Source organism: Cricetulus griseus, chromosome 7, assembly GCF_003668045.3.
Source record: "Cricetulus griseus strain 17A/GY chromosome 7, alternate assembly CriGri-PICRH-1.0, whole genome shotgun sequence".
Taxonomy (NCBI): Eukaryota; Metazoa; Chordata; class Mammalia; order Rodentia; family Cricetidae; genus Cricetulus; species Cricetulus griseus.
Window position 1 is genome coordinate 67,685,235 of NC_048600.1, and position 21,069 is coordinate 67,706,303.

The window sequence follows — 21,069 nt, forward strand, 5'->3', positions numbered from 1 at the left end:
ACCTTGGTGGCACTTGAGTTTAGAACAAGCCTGGGGTCAAGGATGTGGTGGCCTCACCTCACTGCTGGCTGTCCCACTGCCTGCTGCACAGCAGATGTGTCCAGTGACTACCAACTGTGATGGGTTGGGAGCCTTGCAATGTGGAGCAGAGTGCTTTGGCTTGTTCTGTTCACCATCCCTGCTGGGCTAGGCCCTGGTTAGTGCCACACCGGGTGGGAAACGTTAAGTAGTTTAGTTTACACAGGTGGTTTTTAAAAATGTATTTATTAGATTTATTATTTTTTTTAGATTTATTTATTATGCATGCTAGAGGAGGGCACCAGATCTCATGTAGATGGTTGTAAGCCACCATGTGGTAGCTGGGAATTGAACTCAGGACCTTTGGAGTGCTCTTAACCTTTGAACCATCTCTCCAGTCCCACAAGGTAGTTCTTTGTTTGTTTGTTTGTTTGTTTTTTTGTTTTTGTTTTTGTTTTTTGAGACAGGGTTTTTCTTTGTAGCCCTGGCTGTCCTGGAACTTGCTTTGTAGAACAGGCTGGCCTTGAACTCACAGAGATCTGCCTGCTTCTGCCTCCCAAGTGCTGGGAGTAAAGTCCTGCACCACCAACGCCTGTCCCCCAACAAGGTTGTTCTTAACGAATGGCTGGTATCGTCTTGTGAGTTCCATTTCTCTCTGAGGCTGCAAACTCAGATGCCTAGGCCTTCCTTGCCTCCTCTTAATAGTTTCCCCACTCTCTCCTATCCTGTGCATGTTTGTTCTGTGAAGATTAGCAGTCACAGTGCTAAGGTCCTACCCAGCTAGGGATATATGCCAGACACATAGCGAAGGGACCAGAGGTTGGGCAGACGTAGCTCCTTAACTACTCTGCCATTTTCTTGGCCCTGCTACCTTTTCTGAGAGGGCTTTAGTCTTAGGCTAGCTCCACAGACGATTACAGGTTAGTCATAAAGGCTCCCTGAGCTACTTGGCTCTGCGCCATGCTGATTGTTCCCCAGCTGGAGACCTGATATTCTGAGTCCTGGTCATTGCATCCATCATGTAGGGGACACTGGTTATTACTAGTTCTTCCTGTGCTATGACTGCTCAGGCTAGCAAACATCTGAGGAGAGAGTGACAATTTGCAGTAAGTAGGACACTTTGGGTCATGAGTTATTGATGCCAAATGTGTGATCAGGAAGGGTGGCATTAGTGAGAGTCAATCTCAGTCTCCTGAGGACAGGGAAGGACACTGTCTCTGTCAAGGCAGTAGCTATTATTCTGTGTTTGTAGGTACACCAGAGATGGATGTCCACTCTGGTCCCTGATGTTCCTTGGTAGACACAGTGCAGCCTGGGCAATAACTTGGGGGTGATGACCTCCTTGTCCTCCACACTTCATAGAGAAAGCTGCATTGTGTGAGGGAAGAAGAGGCAGGGCTGCTAAGCCTGGGTAGGTAGGCTTGTGCCATCCTCAGTGCTCTTATAGCCTTTGGAGCCCAGAATTGTAGTTGGGGGAAGTGAGGCATAGGTTGGCCTGTTCTTCCTTCCTTCCTTCCTTCCTTCCTTCCTTCCTTCCTTCCTTCCTTCCTCCCTTCCTTCCTTCCTTCCTCTTCCTCCTCTTCCCTCCCTCCCTCCTTTCTTTCCTTCCTTTCTTCTCCTTCTTCTGCAAGCGTTTTGCTGTGGAATGAGTATGTGTGTGTAGTGTGGTGTGTGTGTATGTATATGTGGTGTGTGTGTGTGTGTGTGTGTGTGTGTGTTATATATATGTGGGGTGTGTGTTTGTGTGTATGTATATGTGGTGTGTGTGTGGTGTGTATGTGGGTGGTGTGGTTTCCAGACACAGCTGACTTGGTCAGTTTTGGAGGCGGACTTCAGGATGTTGGATTGCATTCTGATTGTGTCACCCTTGGAAGGAGAGCATGAAAAAATACAAAGCCTCCTCGGCAAGCACACCATGCCCTCAACTTTGGAGATTTTCAGTTTCACCTAAAAATCTCCAGACTGTTCTGTCCTGCATTTGATCCTCAGGCTGTCACAAGCAGGAGGGAAGACTGAATAATGAAGTCCTCTGTAAGGTGGGCAGGTGGCACTCCAATGTGGTGGCATTTGAAGATGGTGTTCGTGAACTTAAAAAATGATCAGTGGTGTCATGGCAGGCAAGGATGGGAAGCATAGGAAACACAGGCAGCTTTCCCAGCCTGTGGAGAGCTTCCTGAAGTGGGGAGAAGAGGTGGAGAACCTAGATGCATAAAATGTTAAGGGTTGGTGCAGGGAACAAGACGTTGTCTGGGAGGGGCCAGCTAAGGTCAGGTGCCAACAAAAAGGCAGAGAGCCCTGAGAGCCCAGGAGTTCAGGGAACCTGCTGAGCTTAAAAGGGAGACTTGGGGAAAAAAAAAGGGAGACTTGGGCCCCCGAGAGATGGCTCAGTGGGTAAAGGTGCTTGCTGTCAAGGGTGACCACCTAAGTTCAGTCCCTGGAATTAGAATCACACTGGTGGAGAGAACTGACAAGTGTCCTTTTACCCCTGCAGGGGTGTTTTACATGTGTGAGCCCACCCATACCCCTCCAAGTAATTAACAAAATAACGTGAAAGGAGGAGGATATAGGCACAGCTCAGTTGCTAGTTTGCTCACCTAGCATGCCTTGGGTTTGATCTCTGGCACTGCATAAAACTAGGTATGGCAGCAAATGCCTGTGATTCCAGTACTGGGGAGGTAGAGGCACGAGAAATACAAGTTCAAAGCCATTCTTGGCACAAGTTCAAAGCCAGCTTGGGCCTGTCTCAAAACAAAACAACAACACACCTCCCCCCAAACACACACACACACACACACACACACACACACAGAGAGAGAGAGAGAGAGAGAGAGAGAGAGAGAGAGAGAGAGAGAGAGAGAGAGAGAGAGAGAGGAATTTAGAAGTAACCAGTGGGGCTGGAATGGAATTGAGCCTGGGGGGAAGGCCTGAATGCCAGACAAAGGGGTGGTGGTGGCAGGGGAGACTATCTATTGTTTCTGATGTGGGCATCAAGGAAAGAAAGCCCCTGATGGCCCCTTCATCAGGTTACATTTGCAGCCCCATCGGGACTTGTGAGTGGGTAAATTAGGCCGTGATGCCCTGGGGATGATGATAGGGAGGAAGGGTCATTGTGAAAAATAGGCTCCACCAAGTCTTTGAAAACAAGTTTAGAGCAAACCTGGCTTGTTTGTAATGGGTAGAATAGTCACGTAAGATCTAGACTGCTTATAGACATACTTAGGCATGATAGGGACAGGTGTCGGTATCCTGAGGCCGGTTAGGTTTTTGTGCCAGAAGCCAGACTGGCTAGAGAGGTACAGGCCAAGGCAGCAGGGTGTGACTGTAGAGAGCTGATGTCTAGGTGCTGAGGAGTTTCTCGTGTAGCAGAAGCCACAGGGCCTCCCGTCTACCCCCGCGACTCTTTTGCCCACTGTGCTGTGTCCACATTTACAAAAGGTTGCCTTGACATTGCTCAGAGCTCCACTGTGGAGCTATGGACAAGAGAGACTCCTGTGTGCCTTCCTGTCCCTGGTGGTGGTTAGGGCATAGGTACAGAGGATGAAAGGTATGGTTCTGCCCAACATGGAGCTCTGCGGACCTGCAAACCTGCCCTCAGGGTAGTATCTTACTCCCATTCCCAGGTAAACCAGAGAAATCATCCTCACAAAGTTGAGTCCAGCCTTGACTCTCTTCAGGGGCCTTATTGTTCCTCTTTTTTTGTTTGTTTTTTTTTTTTTTTTTGAGACAGGGTTTCTCTGTGGCTTTGGAGGCTGCCCTGGAACTAGCTCTTGTTGACCAGGCTGCTCTTGAACTCACAGAGATCTGCCTGCCTCTGCCTCCTGAGTGCTAGGATTAAAGGCGTGCACCACCAATGCCCGGCTCACACTTATAATCTTAAACACTTTGGAGACTGAGGCAGTGGGATAGCAAGTTCAAGGCCAGCTGGTCTCTAATGTGTGGGGGTGGGGGGAACTCAGGGGCCTTCTATGGGAGTGTAGCATGGAGTTGGAACCCTGATGACTTCAAGGTATATCCTGGGTGGTGCTGAGAACTCAGGCACCAGCATCAGGGCTGGTCTGACACAGACATTTCTTCCCTCAGGGAGCTCACTGTCATGCTGTGCTTTTCTTGGCAGAACGCAGAGCCTGAGCCTCGGAGCCTGTCCCTGGGCGGCCATGTGGGGTTTGACAGCCTCCCTGACCAGCTGGTCAGCAAGTCAGTCACACAGGGCTTCAGCTTCAACATTCTTTGTGTGGGTAAGTGGTGGCCTGGTCAGGGCAGAAGATAGGAGAGATTTCTTGGAGACAGTGTTCTGCTGTTCTGGCACCTATCAAGCTGGGGTGGAGGGTTCCCAAGAAGAGGGAGATCTTGGGTTTAGGCTTTGGCCTTGCCTCTGCCAGGATCAAGAACAGGATTAAAGCCAGGACCTGACTCAGAGTCACCACAAAGAGGAAACAGAAGTGGTTCCATGAAAGTACTGCCTAAACAGTGGTGTTTATCATAGAAATTCCACAGTCACTAGTTCATTCATTTATTTAAAAAAAATCACAGGGCTGGAAAGATGGCCCAGTGCTTAAGAGCACTTGCTGCTCTTCCAGAGGATAGGGCATCTGTTCCCAGCACCAGTCGATGTCAGATGGCTCACAACTACTTGTAGCTCTAGTTCCAGGGGACTGGACACCCCCTTTCTCACTTCCCATAGGTATTCACACATACACTCACATTGACATGCACATATAGATAAAAATAAGTCCTTAAATTCTCAGCGTTGGTGGCGCATGCCTTTAATCCCAGCACTCGGGAGGCAGAGGCAGGCGATCTCTGTGAGTTTGAGACCAGCCTGGTCTACAAGAGCTAGTTCCATGACAGCCTCCAAAGCCACAGAGAAACCCTGTCTTGAAAAACCCAAAAAGAAAAAAATCTCTCCGTCTTATTATGTGACAAGGATACGATGATGAATGAGACCCTACTTTGTCACCAGATCACAGGGTAAAACTCTAGTACACTTTGGAACAAACACAACCTGACTGGGGAGGCTCCATGTGTCCAAAGCCTAGGACTCCCAGAGGCACAAAGACTGTGCAGGGCCCTCTGCAGGTATCCCTTGGGAAGGAGACCACGAGAAGCTGAGGCTGCTCAGGCTACAGCTCCTGGTAGTTTCAGGTCCTGTTCCTGTGGACTGATGACCACCTTGACCAAAAAAGGGTGATGCTCAGAATAAGCTGTGTTTTGTGACTAGGTCCCTTTGAAGCCAGCATACAGTGGTATCTCCATAGCCTGGTACTGCCTTTTCCCCACTCCCTAGGGAAATGTCACATGCCCTGAATAGCCATGTCTTACATCAAAGGCTTCCTTTATGATTCTTCTGAATATTGTTTTCTTTTTCTTTTCTTTTCCTTTTCCTTTGCCCTCCACTTTAAAAATTTATTCATTTTATTTGAGGGGGCACATGACAGTGGAAGTCAGGGGACAACTTGGGGTCACTTCTCCTCTCCTACCATTGAGTCCCAGGGATTAAACTTGGGTTGCTAGGTTGGCAGCAAGTGCCTTTACCCCTGAGCCATTCTACAGACCTTTTTTGGGGGTTGGGGTTGGGAGGTAGGGGTTGGTGTTGGGATGGAAACCTAAAACCTTATACATGCCATGCAAGTACTCTAAAACTGAGCAACAGCCCCCACACTTTTCAGAGGCTACCAAGGACAGGGCAGTGAGGAATGGAGCAGGCAGCTTCCTTCCCCTGTCTCATTCTACAGCTGAGGGCCTTTGAGCCTCACCTCATCTAGCTAGACAGCCCCGGTTCTAGCCTTTGATATTCGCTTTTTTCCCTGCTGTCCCCACTCACCAGGGGAGACTGGGATCGGCAAGTCCACACTAATGAATACACTCTTCAACACGACCTTTGAGACTGAGGAAGCTAGTCATCATGAGGAGAGTGTACGCCTGCGGCCTCAGACCTATGACCTCCAAGAGAGTAATGTTCATCTCAAACTGACCATCGTGGATGCTGTGGGCTTTGGGGATCAGATCAATAAGGATGACAGGCAAGAGGCGGGAAGGGCGGCTCCACCTACCCTTGTCCACTCTGAACTTGTTGACCCCCACCTGAAAAAACATCCCAAGCACTTTCAAACTGCCCTGTACATACAGCTCTAAGATGACCTGGGAAGGCTGCTGGGGAAGGGCTGAGGTCTTGGGCCATTGACAGAGCGGTTCTTTCTCTAGGAGGGTATAGGAGAAGAGGCCAATCCTATACCAGATAGGGCAAAGCTGGTCCCAGGGAGGAGAGTGGGGATAGCCTGTCTTGGGCTCTGGGCTGCTCATGCTGCAGCCAGTGTCTGCCTGCCTCCCAGGTGATGAAGCTGTCTGTAGTTACAGGCCCATAGTTGACTACATCGACGCACAGTTTGAAAACTATCTACAGGAGGAGTTGAAGATCCGCCGTTCACTCTTTGACTACCATGACACGAGGATCCATGTTTGTCTCTACTTTATCACTCCCACGGGGCACTCCCTGAAGTCCCTGGACCTGGTAACCATGAAGAAACTAGATAGCAAGGTGTGTGCCCTTCCTTGTCACCTGACCTCTTTCTTTCACCTCTGGAAGGCGGTGGGTGACTGCAGTTGGCTATCCTGTGGTCAGCTTGGTCCTCTCTGGCTATTTCACTGGCCCTCACTGAGCTTTTCAGAGCTCTGTTCTCAGCAACTTCCTTCTCATTTGGAGCCTTGCTTTTTTTTTTTTTTTTTTTTTTTTTCCTTCCTTGTAACTAACCTCTCTTGCTGACCCTCTGCCCAGAGTGTCCCACTTCCATCCCGGCCTCTTAATCTCTAGTTTCCCCTGGCATTTCTTTCCTGTCTGACATGGCTTCCCCACTAGGAGAGGAGAATGACTCAGAATTGGATTGTGAATGAGGGTACAGGACAGTTTCATAGGATGTCAGGAAGGGTTGGGGTCCTGGAAGACATGTGCTCCCCTTAGTTATCTCTCAGCCCTTGTGACTGCCTTTCCATCTCAGGAGTTATTGTCACCATGAAAAATGGGGTAACCTTGGCCCGGGAGCATTTTTCCATAGCTGCTACTCCTGGGTCATTTTACTTGCTTAGTGGGTAGCTTGGTCACCACTACTGGATCTGTCAGACCCTAGGCCAATTTGGACCTTCAGAGCATTCTGGGTCCAAGTTGAATATGCCTAGGGGTCCAGATATCACAGTGGCCACAGATGGCTGAGTTTGGACTGTGACTGCTCACTGGAGCCACTGTCTTCCTGATTTCCCCCTCTTAGTGCTTGTCCATGGTCAGTGACTATTATTCAAAATAGCTGCCTCCTCCCCTAACCTTCACAGGTGAACATAATTCCCATCATTGCCAAGGCTGACACCATCTCCAAGAGCGAACTCCACAAGTTCAAGATCAAGATCATGGGTGAGCTGGTCAGCAATGGAGTGCAGATCTACCAGTTTCCCACGGACGATGAGGCTGTTGCAGAGATCAATGCAGTCATGAATGTGAGTGTTGGACAAGGGCCTCAAGGCTCCAGAACCAGAGGGCTTGGAGACACAAGTCTGTGACCTAGTCCCTGGGGACTCAGCTTCCCAGAATGTTATCTTTCCAGTCTCCAGCACAGGGTGGGTGGGCATTCCACACCTCTCAGGCCTGAATTCTGGGGGCACCAGACTAGAGGATTTGGATGTTGGTTTGCACTAAGGATCCACTAGATCTAGTGTCACAGGTTCTAGACTAAGTGTGGGAAAATGATGCCTGAGGGAGCAAGTACAGGCATGGCCAGAGTTACAGGTCCTGTCAGTGAGCTCTACTGGCCCTTGAGAAGAGCACCCCACAGGCAGGAAAACCCAGACAGGAGTCGAGAACAGATAGGAAGTGAGCCTCTAACCCCAGAGCCTCCCTAGCGTGCAGGGGTGGTGAGAGAGTCTGTCCCCTCATCCCTGCTCAGTGCTCACAAATATACCTGGGCCCCCTTTCAGGCACACCTGCCTTTTGCTGTGGTGGGCAGCACAGAGGAGGTGAAGGTGGGCAACAAGCTGGTTCGAGCACGACAGTACCCTTGGGGAGTGGTGCAGGGTGAGTGTGGGGCGAGTACATCCCCAGCTGGGGCCTCAACTCAGTCTCCTCTTGTCCTGCCAGCTGAGGCCCTAACCACTGTCCTGCTATCCCCCTGCTCATCTTCATGGCCACCTCACTCTGTGGAACTCCCTGAGGCACCTGGCCACTTTCCTGCTGTTCCTCTACCCGTCTCCATGCCTCCTTCATGAGGCATCCAACCACTGTCCTGCTGTACCCCAACCATCTGCATGTTTGTTTTGCTGTGTGGAACCACCAAGGCCCCTAACCATTGTCTTACCTTTCCCCTGCTGATCTGAACACTTGCTTCATGATGCTTTGGAGCCACCAAGGCACCCAACTGCCACCCAGCCATTCCTCCCGCCTGTCTGCATGCCTGCCTCATGCTTCTCACGCCTGTTTTCAGTGGAGAATGAGAATCACTGCGACTTCGTGAAGCTGCGGGAGATGTTGATTCGGGTGAACATGGAGGACCTGCGGGAGCAGACCCACAGTCGGCACTACGAGCTCTACCGACGCTGCAAGTTGGAGGAGATGGGCTTCCAGGACAGTGATGGTGACAGCCAGCCCTTCAGGTGATAGTCTGCCCTGTGCTGCCTCAGCCACTCTTGTCACACCAGCACTTGCTCTCTCAGGCCGCACCCTCTCGCCCTCAGCTTCTACCTGACTCCATCGCTCTGATGGCCTCAGTTCTACCTTTGGCCTCTCCTTTGGGTCTCCACAGCCTCCAAGAGACATATGAGGCCAAGAGGAAGGAGTTCCTGAGCGAGCTACAGAGGAAGGAGGAAGAGATGAGACAGATGTTCGTCAACAAAGTGAAGGAGACAGAGCTAGAGTTGAAGGAGAAGGAACGGGAGGTGTGTGCCAGGCCGAGGGGCTGTGGCGAGGAAGTGTCAGGGCGGGTGGCGGATACGGAGGTGGGAGACCTACACTGCCCATACCCAGGTGCCGCCCTCTCCCCTCCCCAGCTCCACGAGAAGTTCGAGCACCTGAAGCGAATCCACCAGGAAGAGAAACGCAAGGTGGAGGAGAAGCGCAGGGAGCTGGAGGAGGAGACCAACGCCTTCAACTGCAGGAAGGCAGCCATGGAGGCCCTGCAGGCTCAGGCCCTGCATGCCACTTCACAGCAGCCCTTGAGGAAAGACAAGGACAAGAAGAAGTAAGTGGCATCTCCCTCCCTGGGCTGTCTCCTTACCCCTGGGCTCAGTCATTCCTGCTCTCCGCTTCTCCATCCCTCTGGGTCACCACTCACCTATGCTCAGCCTCAGGCTCACTGTAGTTTGCCCTCAACTCCTCACTTGCTTTCTACCTGTGCACCTCCTTCTTGCTCCTGTGCTAGTCTTCTTTCTCGATGTCTCACCCTCTGGGTCTCTCTCTTGGCAGCTGTTTACTCTCCATCCAGCCCCCCGTGCCCTACACTCACCTCTCCCCTTTGATCTCTCTCTCCTCCGTCATGCTCCCATAGCATCCTCATCCCCCCACAGCATCCTCAGCATCTGGGGCCTCTTCACTGCTATAGCAGTGAAGGAGCTGGGTCACATGGACAGCCAAGTAGCCAGGACCAGCCAAGCAGGTGTAGCCACAGGAGACTGGGACAATTCTGTCAGGCCAGGAGAGGGATGGATGTGGGACTGCCCTCATTTCCTGCCAGATTCCAAAAGAACCTATGCTTCTGCTTGAGCATCTGTGGCGCATATCCCCCTAGACTTCTGGCGCAGGGGTTGTGGAACTCATATTAGCTGGTAGATGATGACACATAACAGCAGGGACTCATAATGGCAGGCCAGTCAGCACTGCCCCAGACTGTCGTCTCTACACAGTCACTTTGGAAGGTCTGCAGAGGTGGAAGCAGGGCTGCTCCTCTTGTAGGGGCTAGAGCAGTTCCTGTAGAATAGAGAGTGACAGATGGCAAGGAGGCTGTTTTAAGATGTGTCAAGTTAACGACACAGAAGAATTCCTAGCTATGTTTCCTTAGCATTTTCTTTGCTTACTCCTCCTCCCGCCCCACTGCCTCCTCCTTTTCTTTGCCTTCTTAAAAACAAACAAACAAACAAACAAAAAACCAACTATTATTTATTTTGTGGTTCTAGGAATTGAACCCAGGTCCTTGCACATGCTAGATAAGCTCTCTACCACTGGTCTGCATCCCAGTCATATTGGTGTTCTCCACAGCCCTTTCCCACATTCTTATCTGGAGTCTGATACCCTGTCTCCAGTAGCTCTCAGTCTCCCACTCTACTTCATTCAGAGACTCAGGCCCCATCACGCCATGGCGTTCCCATCCGCCTCAGCATCTGGGGCCTCTTCACTGCTGTAGTAGTGAGTGAGGCTGGGTTTCCCTGGCCCTTGGCTTATATTTGGTCTCATTTTTTTCTTGCCAACCCAAAAAGTAAGCAAGCATCCATTCTCACCCTCATTCCTGGGCTCCTATTATCCCTTGTATTGTTTAAGGAGACATGTACCCAAGCCTTCCAATCTGGGGGTCATGGAGTCTAGAGGTCAGGCCCACACAGTGAGTGGACTGTTAGTTGTCACCCTGGGATACATCTTGATGCATGAACTCATTCAACTATGTCCTGCCTCACCCCTAGGTGGCATTTACTGATGCATGTGCTCTCTCTCTCACACACACACACACTCACACACTTTCTCTAACTCTCATGCCTCAAACTTAAAGTGCTTCTCCCTGGGGTAGGCAAAGCACTTAGGAATAGATGCACATTGTGGTTCCCAAGGTTTGCTCTCTGCTTTGGGACAGGTGTTCCCCCTTTTTGTAGACTTCCCCCATCCTGATGCCTGACAACTCACCCCAGCTGCCTATTCCCAGAGCACCCCAGGCCCAGCTCCTCCCAGCGAGAATTTGTAGTTGCTTTCAGCCCTGGTCCCATGCCCAGCCCTTGGTTTTGAGTGTGGAGGTTTTTGTGCAACCAGTGTGGGCTTTAAGCTGGCATCTCAGAAATGTGCCTCCTTGTGAGAGGGACAGGGGACAGAGTCTATATACTCAAAGTGACTGTCCTGCTTTCTGCTGCTGTGGCCTAGAGGTTAGTAGGCAGTGTCCCCAAATAAGAAAATGGGAGAAGTCCCAGGGCCAGCCAGGTGAGGTAGCATATGCCCATGTTCCCAGCATGGGGGAGGCAAAGGCAAAAGGCTTGCTTTTAACTTTGAGGTCAATCTGAGCTATTTAATGTGTTGTTAGACTAGCCTGGGCTACATAGCAAGAGCCCTGACTCAAAGAAAAGGAAAGGAAAAAAAGACTGCAGGGCAGTTGAGTGTAGAACCCCACTGTGAAGATAGACACAGTAGAGGCCTGTCCCAGCTATCTGGTCTCCTGGAATATTGTTTCCCAGATCTGGGTCTGGAAAGCCAGCCCTTTCTGTTCGGGGTTTACACTAGGGAGCTTCAGTCGATTTGACCCTGGGAGAGAAGACATTGTACCTGTGGAGCTGGTTGGGATTTAGGGGTCCACAACTCCTCTTGTACTGGTCCAGTGGGATAGGGTGGGCCAGGCATGCATTTGGGAAGTGAATTTTTTTCATGGCCATTTAGTTAAATGGCTTTAGTTGGTTTGTATTCATTCTTTAAATTTTAATCAATTTTTGCGAAATTACTTCCAATCAGATTTTGACCCTCAGCCCGGGACGCCACAAACTGAAGCGAGTTCCCTGCTTTGCTCATCACAAATGCCAAACTGACTGCCCTTTCCCAGTGTCCACCTTGCTGTCTTTTGTTTGTTTGATTTGGTCTCCGTATCTTTTAATGTGTCTGTTTTTGTTTTGTTTGTTTTATTTTTATTTTTCAGTTAAAGCACGCACAGACTTACATGTCAAGAGCGGACTTTAGACTTTCATGTGTTAAGTTGCTTGAGTTACACCTTGTGACCCTTCTCCCATAACATGGTGTGAGGATGGACTGGGAGCCGGTACAGACTCCAGTGTTTACAGCCTTGCCTTGTCCCCACCTGCTGGCCCCAGGCTACCTGGGCCTGGCCAGCTACCCCTCTCTATGCAAACGTGTCAAAGCCATGAATGCTGGCATCCAAAACTGACAAGGTTTATTTTTTCCAGAGCCGGTGGCTGGTCTTCCATTTACAGTGTCACTATTCCTTGACGGAGCAGTTATGGGCCGCTCTAGTGATGGCCCCAGCCAGTGATTCTAGGCCTAATTGTTCATCATCAAGCCAGCGACTCATGTGGTGCCTAGGCGTGGCCTGTGGTCTGGTGTATACATGCTGCAAAATTCGCCTGTTTACCCTTCATTTAATTTTTCTAACCTAGAGCTTAATTTCAATAACTCTAAAACACTTCTAAATTTTTATTTTGGCACCAATGTAAAGACAAATAATATCTATCTTTCCCATTATTTTCATAAGTAACACAGATTGCCTGATTTTTTTTTTAAACTAAAAAGACCTCTAAACCTTCTTACATAGAAAGCACCCCTATGATATATAGGGAGAGGTGGGAAATAAAGTTCCTATTCTGGCAGTGTTTGGGACTTCTTTACAGACTGAAGTGGACCCCCAACAAGACCACGCCCAGCCTTTTTACTGTGAATGTAAATGGAACAGCAGCCCAAAGCCCTTGTCTCTGCCCTAGAGGTGCTACAGGTGACAGGGACCAAGTGCATGTGTGTTAAGTGTTTGACTCCAAATAAGCTGCCTGCTCCCAATCAATGTGCTCAGTTGGGAGAAGGCTGTCATGTCAAGGTCATTGTTACTTTTTTCCTGGCTGAGGCAAGGAAATAAAGGTGTCTGAAGTATTAGGGCAATTTGAGGTGGGGTAGGGGGGAGAAAAAAACAACAAAACCCAAAAGCCTAGCAGCTAAGAGCTTCCCCTCCAGCTGTAGTTTCCAGATGGACGCTTAAAGTCACTTCCATGTGTGATGGTGCAGGTCTGTAATGCCAGTGCTTGAGGTAGGAAGCCAGAGACTGACCTCAGTTACATAGTGAGGTAGAGGCCAGCTTGGCTAACATGAGATCCTGTCTCAAAAATAAAATAAAAACAAGAAAAGTACTGACAAAAATCCATTCTGCTCTGCTCCTGATGGTTTGCAAGCCTCAGGGTTGAAAATGGGTGAAAACTAATGTCCTCAGTGTTTGTATAGCTCGAGACTGGACCCCGGGCTCCCCAGAAAGACTTCATCCTGAGAAGCTGATTACCCAGTGGGCCACTCATTGAGAAACTGAGGGAACCACACTGATTCATGCGGGGTTCAATTTTTTACACCCCCATCTCTCTCCCACCACATTTCCCCCTTTCTACCAGGCCTGCCTCTCTTCGTCCAGGACCAGTCTGGCTTCTTCTGAATTTCTAAGATGATGGTTCATTCAGAGTGAGCTGGAGGGGAAGGTTGTGAGTCCACTGAGGCTCAATGCCCCTAAGACCTCTTGTACCTGTGAGAGGCCCCACACAGCAGGAGAATAGTGTCTGCTGATGCTCTGAGGAAAATCCATGTCCAGGGTGGATCCTGGCTGCAAGGCTGGACTTAGCTATTTACCAAGACTGTTTTAAGCAAAAGAATATAAAATTCGGTTCAGGCCTTGGAAACCTTGTGAGCTTCATAGCTCATCTGCCTCTAGTCATGGCAGAACTGATGTTGGACTTTGGTGTCTGAGGCAGAGGTGAACTGCAGGCCAGTGGCTCCTCTTAGGGACACTGTATATCTGAGGGTGTATTCACTTAGGTCCAAACCTGACCTTCGGAGCAGTCTCTTCTAGCCAATATAATATAGAGACTAGGATGACCCAACAGGTCCACCGGTTGTATAAAACAGGACTGTTGGCCCCATGCTGGACACTCAGGAGCCTGCAAATTCTACCATTGTCTCCTACAGCTCACCAGCCACAACTTGGGCATACTGGAAGGCTGCTTTGGTCAGTGCCCACCTTTTGGCCCAAAGCTTGCTAGCATCCCTGGGGAGACTTGGCTTGCACTTTCTAGGGTCTAAGTTGCCCCCCATGGATCCTGTCAGCCATGGCAAGCTTTTCTCCTGCTGTGTGGAATTTAGTTATCTGTAGCTGAGGTTAAATTAATCCTTCGTGTGCAAGAAAAACAAGAAACTTGCCCCTTTGGGGATTCGACCCCCACGTATAGCTTGGATTTACTCCTCCTTCCCTGTCGTTTGTTGGCTTCATAAGGACTGTCATAGGATCATGTTGACATTTGCTGTTATGTTTCCCTTTAGTCATTTTGTGTTGTGGTAGAATCACCATGTAAATTATGGTTCAAACCTGGACTTTTGAGAGAAAAAGATTCTGTTAATAATCATGCCAAATCCCTAGGCCCTCAGGAGGCTGAGGCAGGAGAATCAAAAGTTCAAAGCCAACCTGGGCCACTTAGCAAGACCCTGTATTAAATTTTTAAAAAAATGCTGGGCATGTGATTTATTGCTAGAGAATTTGCCTAGCATGACTGGGGACTGAATTCTCTCCCCAGCACTAAGAAAAGAAACCCAAGTCAACAACCATCAAGCAGAAGTATTCCAGGCCAACCAAGATGTGTGTTCTCCCTCATACTGGGTGGCCTGAATCCAGGTGTTTTGTGATGGTGCACACTGACCCTGTATATGTTTGTGTGTGTGTGTGTGTGTGTGTGTGTGTGTGTGTGTGTGTGTGTGTGTGTGTGTGGACTCCCCTTGTTTAGGGCTCACACTGGGTAAGAGACCCAGGAAAGCCAGCTTGCTTGTCTGTTATGTTACCATGCATTTCTAAAACCACTTCAGTTGTTAATCCATTTACTCCTCTATCCATTGACTTGTTTTTGTTCCTTTCCTTCCACTTTGTACTCATTTGTTTTCATTAAATTTTGCATTTATTTTGAGTTTTTTGCTGTGTCATTTTTGGGCAGTAGCTTTTCTGATTCGAGTTTCTTGAGCATATTAATATTCTGTAGCTGTGGCAAATACAGCCTGCTTCTGCTGTGACCTTTGTGGGGACAGATCTCCTGAAAAAAAAAATTCATTTCCTAGTGAATCCTGATACAGGCACCTGTGAGTGCTTGTGGTACGAAGGAGTCACAAGAAGGAGAATCTGCAGTCTGTGGCTCTTGAGGAGTTATAGGGTCCAAGACTGAGAGAAGGCATACCCTACCCTCAATGAGTTTACATCTTTACTGAGGAAACTTGGCTTGGGACAGCTAACACGTATGTGTTCTCAGCTCTTGTAATGACATGCTCTAACATCTCTAATCCTCATCATCTTGTGATTAGATACTATTTCTGACCACATTTTATAGGGGAAGTCCCAGAGAGACTTCATAATTACCTAAGGCAGCACAGCAAGCAACTGGAAGAGCTACAATTTGAATATTGGTTTTCTGCATCCTTAATTTCTGAGCTAAAGCTTGACATCCTATCAGGATCACAGGGGAAGAGTGGAAATGTGGTCACTGTTAAAGTATAGTGTGATGGTGTGGGTTGTGGGCCTGAGATGGTTTTGTGGAGGTGGGATGCCTCGGGAGATGGAAATGTTTGGAAGGAAGGGTGGACTGGTAGTTGAAAAGAACAAGATGCTTCTGGTCTTTCTCCATCTCCATTTCCTCTGGCCTCAGTTCTTCACTAGCCCCTCACCCTTCCAGGTGGGTACAGAAGGAAGATGGATTGTGTTCATATTATCCAATCATAAGTTGAGGTGAGGTAAGTTCCTAGTAAAAAACCGAAGAGACAGAACAGACCCTGGGCCCCTGATGCAGTCTTTTAACAATGCACAGTGGTACTTTGGCAGTGGAAGCATTCACCACCCAAGAAGAATAATTTCATTTGTAGACACACAGGTAATAGGCCACCTCCTCATTCTGATGATATTCTTTCTCCATGAGCTTGAGAATAGGATCAGCTCAGACATTTTACAGCTAGAGCCACCTGGTTGACAGGCCCAGGTGCTGTGCATGCAGCAGACAGCCAGTGCCACAGGGTACCCACACTGGTGTGAGCCCTTAAGATGAACTCCCATCCCAACACAGCATCTATTCATGCATGTTGGCCTCTGGATGGGAACAGCAAGAGGCAGGTCAGCATGTCTACCTTGCCTGCCTGCTGTAGGTAACTGGAGATGTCTGAATGTCAGGTTTCTGGCTACTGTCAGCTCCCTACCCTTATCCCCATTTGTCTCCTGGTCTTCCCAGAACCTACCTGGAGAACAGTTACTAACAAGACCCAGAGGACAGGGTTCCAGGTATATATGACTCTAGTAAGGGATGCACAACAGTTCTTTTAATGGAAAGTAGGTCTCCTGCAGCACTGAAATCCATTCCAAGTATATTTTTACAGAAACTTCTGACAGTCAGGTGTGCCATGTGCCTGTGATCTCAGTACTCCAAAGGCTGAAGCAGGAAGATTTTTAGGCTTGAGGTCAGCCTGGGCTGCAATTTGGGCTGGAAAAAAGGAGTCGGGAGGGCTGCTGTAAGTCTGCCAACTTGAGTTTGATTCCCTGAGACCATGTGGAAAGAGAGAACTTTCTTCCACAAATTGTCCTCTGATGTCCACATTGTATGTAAATAAATTGTGTGTGGAGGGAAGTTCCAATAAGGAAAACCAACAAAGAGGAAAAATGGTACCCTGGCCTCACAATGTGGCCTGTCTGATCCCTGACCACACAGTGAGCATCTGGCAACAGACCCACCCCTACTCCTACCCACATCCCCACCCCATGGCTTAGCTCATTTATAAAATTGCCTCTCACAGTGACAAAGCTTCATGAACCACCTCTGAATTTATGGCCTTGTCATTCAAGTCCCCAGTTTGGGGACTGACACAGGTCCAGCTGGCATCTTGGCCAACTTGGCTCCATGGTATTGATTATGGCTTCAGAGAGGCAGCTGGCTTCTTCCCTGTCATCCATGCAGGTCTCCTAGCAGCAGGGCAGGCAGGGTAGGCTGGACTCACACCCAGTCAGCAGCATGGGACTCTGCATCCTCTTCATATGTGTCACAGAAGCATCCTTAGCATGAAGTCCTCTGGATGAGGGAACTGTAGGGCTTCAAAGTCCACCAGGGAAATCACCAGCACATTGGGACACTCAGATCCAGAGAGACTTCCCATCTCTGAGACGGAGCAGGGTGGTTGGGACTGAAGTGCTGCTCTTGTGTTTTCGACTAAGTCTAAGAAGCTGGAAGGACCTGGCAAGCCTGGCAGGCAGAACAGCAAGAATTGGTCTGTGAGGGAACCAGCCATGGTGGTGCACCCCTTTAATCCTAGCACTGGGGATGCAGAGGCAGGTGGAGTTCTGTGAGTTCTGAGCCAGCCCTGACCACATAGATCCTGTCTCAGAAAATGAAAAACACCCGAGGACCAGCCCCATCCTTCAGGTGGAGGAGGGCTCACACTAGCTCTTACTCCAGCTCTGAGGGACAGAGCCAGCCCTAGCTGAGGAAGGAAAAGTAAGTGTGCAGCCTTCTCCCTGACTTCCTGGTTCCAGAGGACAGAGAGGGGAGGCAGGGTCACAGCTTCAGGCCACTTTACTTCTTCTGGTCCTGATACAACTTTCCTCTGAGAACAGAGGAGCTTCCCCAGTGGTTCTAGAACTTTCTCCCAGTCTCATTATGAGACACTTAAAGCCAAAGAGTTCACAGGTCCTGGAGGTCTCAGGGTGGTAGCAGAGAGGCTGACTGGGAGGTGAAACAGAATTGGTCTAGGAGGGTAACCACAGATTTCTCTGGTGTGGCTTCACAAGCACTTCGAAGCCTGTGTACTGCTAAGCACTGATGGGTGTCAGCACAGACTGGTAACAGTCATCAGACACAGGAACGGGCAGTCGAGTGCCAAGATGGTCACGTGAGGCACTTTGAACATGGTATAAGTACCCTACTTCATAGCATTAACTCTACCGTCCTAGGAACCTTCATCTCCAACCTCAGTAACTATCATTAATCTACCATTCCATCCTAATCTGTCCTGAGGGCTGCTGACACGGCCCCCACCTTATGCCTGTCACCACACACTCGATTTAAGCACTCAGATCCTCTGCCCATTCCCCACCTTGGCCATCAAACTGCCTGTATTCTTGTTCCTCATTGGCCAAAACCCTTCCCCATGAGTTCAAGGTTTGCCATACTAGGGAGCACAGAGCATGACCACAAACAGAAAGCACGGACTACAGTCCGACCGACTCTTGTCATAGCCGTCATGCTCAGTGCATCTTCTGGAGCCCACAAAGGAACAAGAAGGGCCATGGGTACCCCTTTCAGCACAGAACATGTCAGCCAGAAGGACCAAGTTGATGTCTACCTGTGCTTTCTTTAGCAGATCAGATATAGGAGCACAGCAGTCGGGCATGAGCCTCTCCAACTCTAAAGTGATGATGACCAAAACCAATGTGGAACCCTTGAACTGCAGCAGCTGGTGGCCCGCCTTACAGTGCTGCAGCTGCCTGGTCAGGGATGCGACGTGGAGGGAAGGATTCCTCTGAGGCAGCAGTTTCGCCACATGGGGGCCAGCTCAGGACCATCAGGGTGTGGAACTGGAGACCATGGTTTTTAATGTTAGAACAGAGCCCCACCCTCTCCCCCTAGTTTTCACATATCAATAACCAAAAGTGCAAACGGTTTTGATTTCCATCAGGGGTGGCCCAACCCCTTTCGTTCCCAGGTAGTCTGCTAAGTGTGACATGGTCTCTCTGAGGCTAAAGAGTGTAGATGGCCATGTTTGGATTCTGAGAAATGTGAACCTATTGTTCAAACTAAAGGGAGCGGGAAAGTTACCCGTAATCATTTGACCTGAGGAGAAACCTTGTCAACAGCACCAGTTTTCCATAATGAAACTGCCCTTAGTGATTTAACCTTCATGCTTCGTAACAGACCAAAACGCCATGCCATTTCCTCATTTGCATAATTTTGCCTTACTAACAGAAGCACATCCGGAAGGATGACCTCCATCCCCCCGCGCCCCCAACTAAAACCACACGAACCGGTGTCTGATATTTTTTTAAGTGCCAGATCAGTACGGTCTAACGCCTCAATAAGGATTGTGTGTAGGTGAATAAAGACAGCTAAGTGAATGTGTGTAAAGTAGAGCAAAGGCAGACAGATATTTATATACAATATTCATAGAACAGAAAGTTAAAATATTTTTGCAGTGTGTATTTAAGAGAGAAACTGACCATAATAGTGCTGTCTAAATGTCTTTGTCCAGTGACTTCTGTGTCCTTTAGACGTGAGAGTCTGGTGGAATGGTGTGGGATATAAAGATAACACTTTTTTCACGCTTCTGTATGTTGTGAGCCTTTGCGGGTCACCTCGCCGTGGTGCATGTGCAAGGGTGTGTTGCACGCCTGTGCCTTGCGTGTTCTGTGTTGTAAACAGCTGTTCCAAAGGCACAGATGAGTCTCAGGGAGACTCTGTCAACTCCTGCTTATTATAACCAAGAAGCCCAGCAAAGTTCCCATGTGGAGGTCCTAGTGAAGTCTGTCCAGATTAGCCAGCCCCTTCCTCCGCAGCTCCCCTGGGGTACAGTCAGAGCCACAATGCTCTGTGAAGTCTTTTACACATGGAATTGACTGTAAAAAGAAAATAAAAGGGGCTAAAGCCCTATATCACATCACAGTAGCTTTTGTTTTCTTAATCATGGGGACTGGGGCATCCACAAGCTGAGTAGATTTGTCTTCTAGTGGCCTGCTACTGAAAATACTTCTGGAAGAAAAACCAAACCACATTGTGTGTCTGGCAAGTCACTATGAAGTGGTGACTTGTAATGTACATCGCATGGACCCCCTTTGCAAAAGGTCTCAAGCCCCACTGCCTGCCAGCTCAGACTCAGAGGTGCTCCCCAGGCTGGGCCGTCTGGGGTCAGGGCAAGACCTCACCCCAAATTTCCCAGGAGCTGTGGGTTTGCTCACTGCTCCCAGTCCCAGTGTGGTTACATGGAGAAAGAAAAAAGATGCCTTCCAGCTTCCTGAACAGGCGCTGTAACAAACTGCCCATGGCCTTCACAGTCCTGCAGTTTCATATCTTCCGTCAACCTTATTTTCCCTTTGGAGTGTGTGTGTGTGTGTGTGTGTGTGTGTGTGTGTGTGTGTGTGTGTGTGTGTACTACATAGGTATGTGGAGGCCAGAGGGTATCCTTGAATGTCATTCTTTAGGTATCAACTACCTGTTTTTTTGAGACAGGGTCTCTCATCTCCTCCTGGCCTGGAACTTGCCAAGCAAGTGAGGCTAGCTAGCCAGCAATTCCTAGGGATTTTTCTGTCTCTACACCACCCCACGGCTGGAACTGTAAGTGTGCCCCACCAAACCCGTCTTTCTTTTACAACATGGGTACTGGGAATCCAACTCAGGTCCTTACTTGCATAGCAAACTCCTTACCAACTGATCCATAGCTCCACACCCCTGCCTTCAGCCTTTACTGAAGATGATTCAGTTCTGAGAAAACGGTCTCTGTCAGGTGTGGTGGTACACAAACAATCCCAGCACTTTGCCAGTGGATGCAGGAGGGTCAGGAGTTCAAGGTCATCTTTGGCTACCCAGTGAATTAGAGTGTAGCCTGGCTTCCCAAGACCTGTCTAAGAAAGTCAAAACCAAAAGCAAACACAACTATGCTTTATCCTCAGAAGCCTTTGTAAACTTCTAAATGCCAAGGGCATTAATGACAGTCCTACACTTTTAGAGAAACAAAATATTACTATAACCTCCAGAAATACTTGTTTTAAAGGTCATTCATGTGAGGCTTAATTGAACAAAAATGAATTTTAGAGGGCACAAAGTGTATCTTTTTGAACATATTTTAAAAAGTGTGTGTGTGTGTGTGTGTGTGTGTGTGTGTGTGTGTGTGTGTGTTTATGTGGGGGGTTATGTACAGGAGTGCAGGTGCCCCAGGAAGCCAGGGGAGGAAGACAGATGCCCTATAACTGGAATTACAGATGGTTGTGAGCCACCATGCGGGTGCTGGGAAAGAAACACAGGTCCTCTGCAAGAACAGCATGTGTTCCTAATCACTGAGCTATCTCTCCAGCTCACAAAGGATATTATAATAATAAACATTGTATTGAAGGTTTGGAACTGGACACA

General features: G+C 49.0%; 1 protein-coding gene across 4 annotated transcripts in view; it reads left to right on the forward strand.

Moving 5' to 3' along the window:
- Septin8 (septin 8) overlaps positions 1 to 19,608 on the forward strand; it is a 28,404-nt gene extending 8,796 nt beyond the window's left edge. The window contains exons 2-10 of one of the 4 annotated variants that reach the window (XM_027427532.2): positions 4,133 to 4,253; positions 5,843 to 6,038; positions 6,367 to 6,553; positions 7,339 to 7,500; positions 7,978 to 8,074; positions 8,481 to 8,649; positions 8,799 to 8,931; positions 9,043 to 9,233; positions 18,311 to 19,608. In XM_027427532.2, coding sequence (XP_027283333.1) covers positions 4,133 to 4,253; positions 5,843 to 6,038; positions 6,367 to 6,553; positions 7,339 to 7,500; positions 7,978 to 8,074; positions 8,481 to 8,649; positions 8,799 to 8,931; positions 9,043 to 9,233; positions 18,311 to 18,476 — 1,422 coding nt within the window. In that variant the 3' untranslated portion in view covers positions 18,477 to 19,608. The other 3 variants (XM_027427534.2, XM_027427538.2, XM_027427537.2) reach the window with 3 other exon arrangements.
- Positions 19,609 to 21,069: the final 1,461 nt, after the last annotated feature.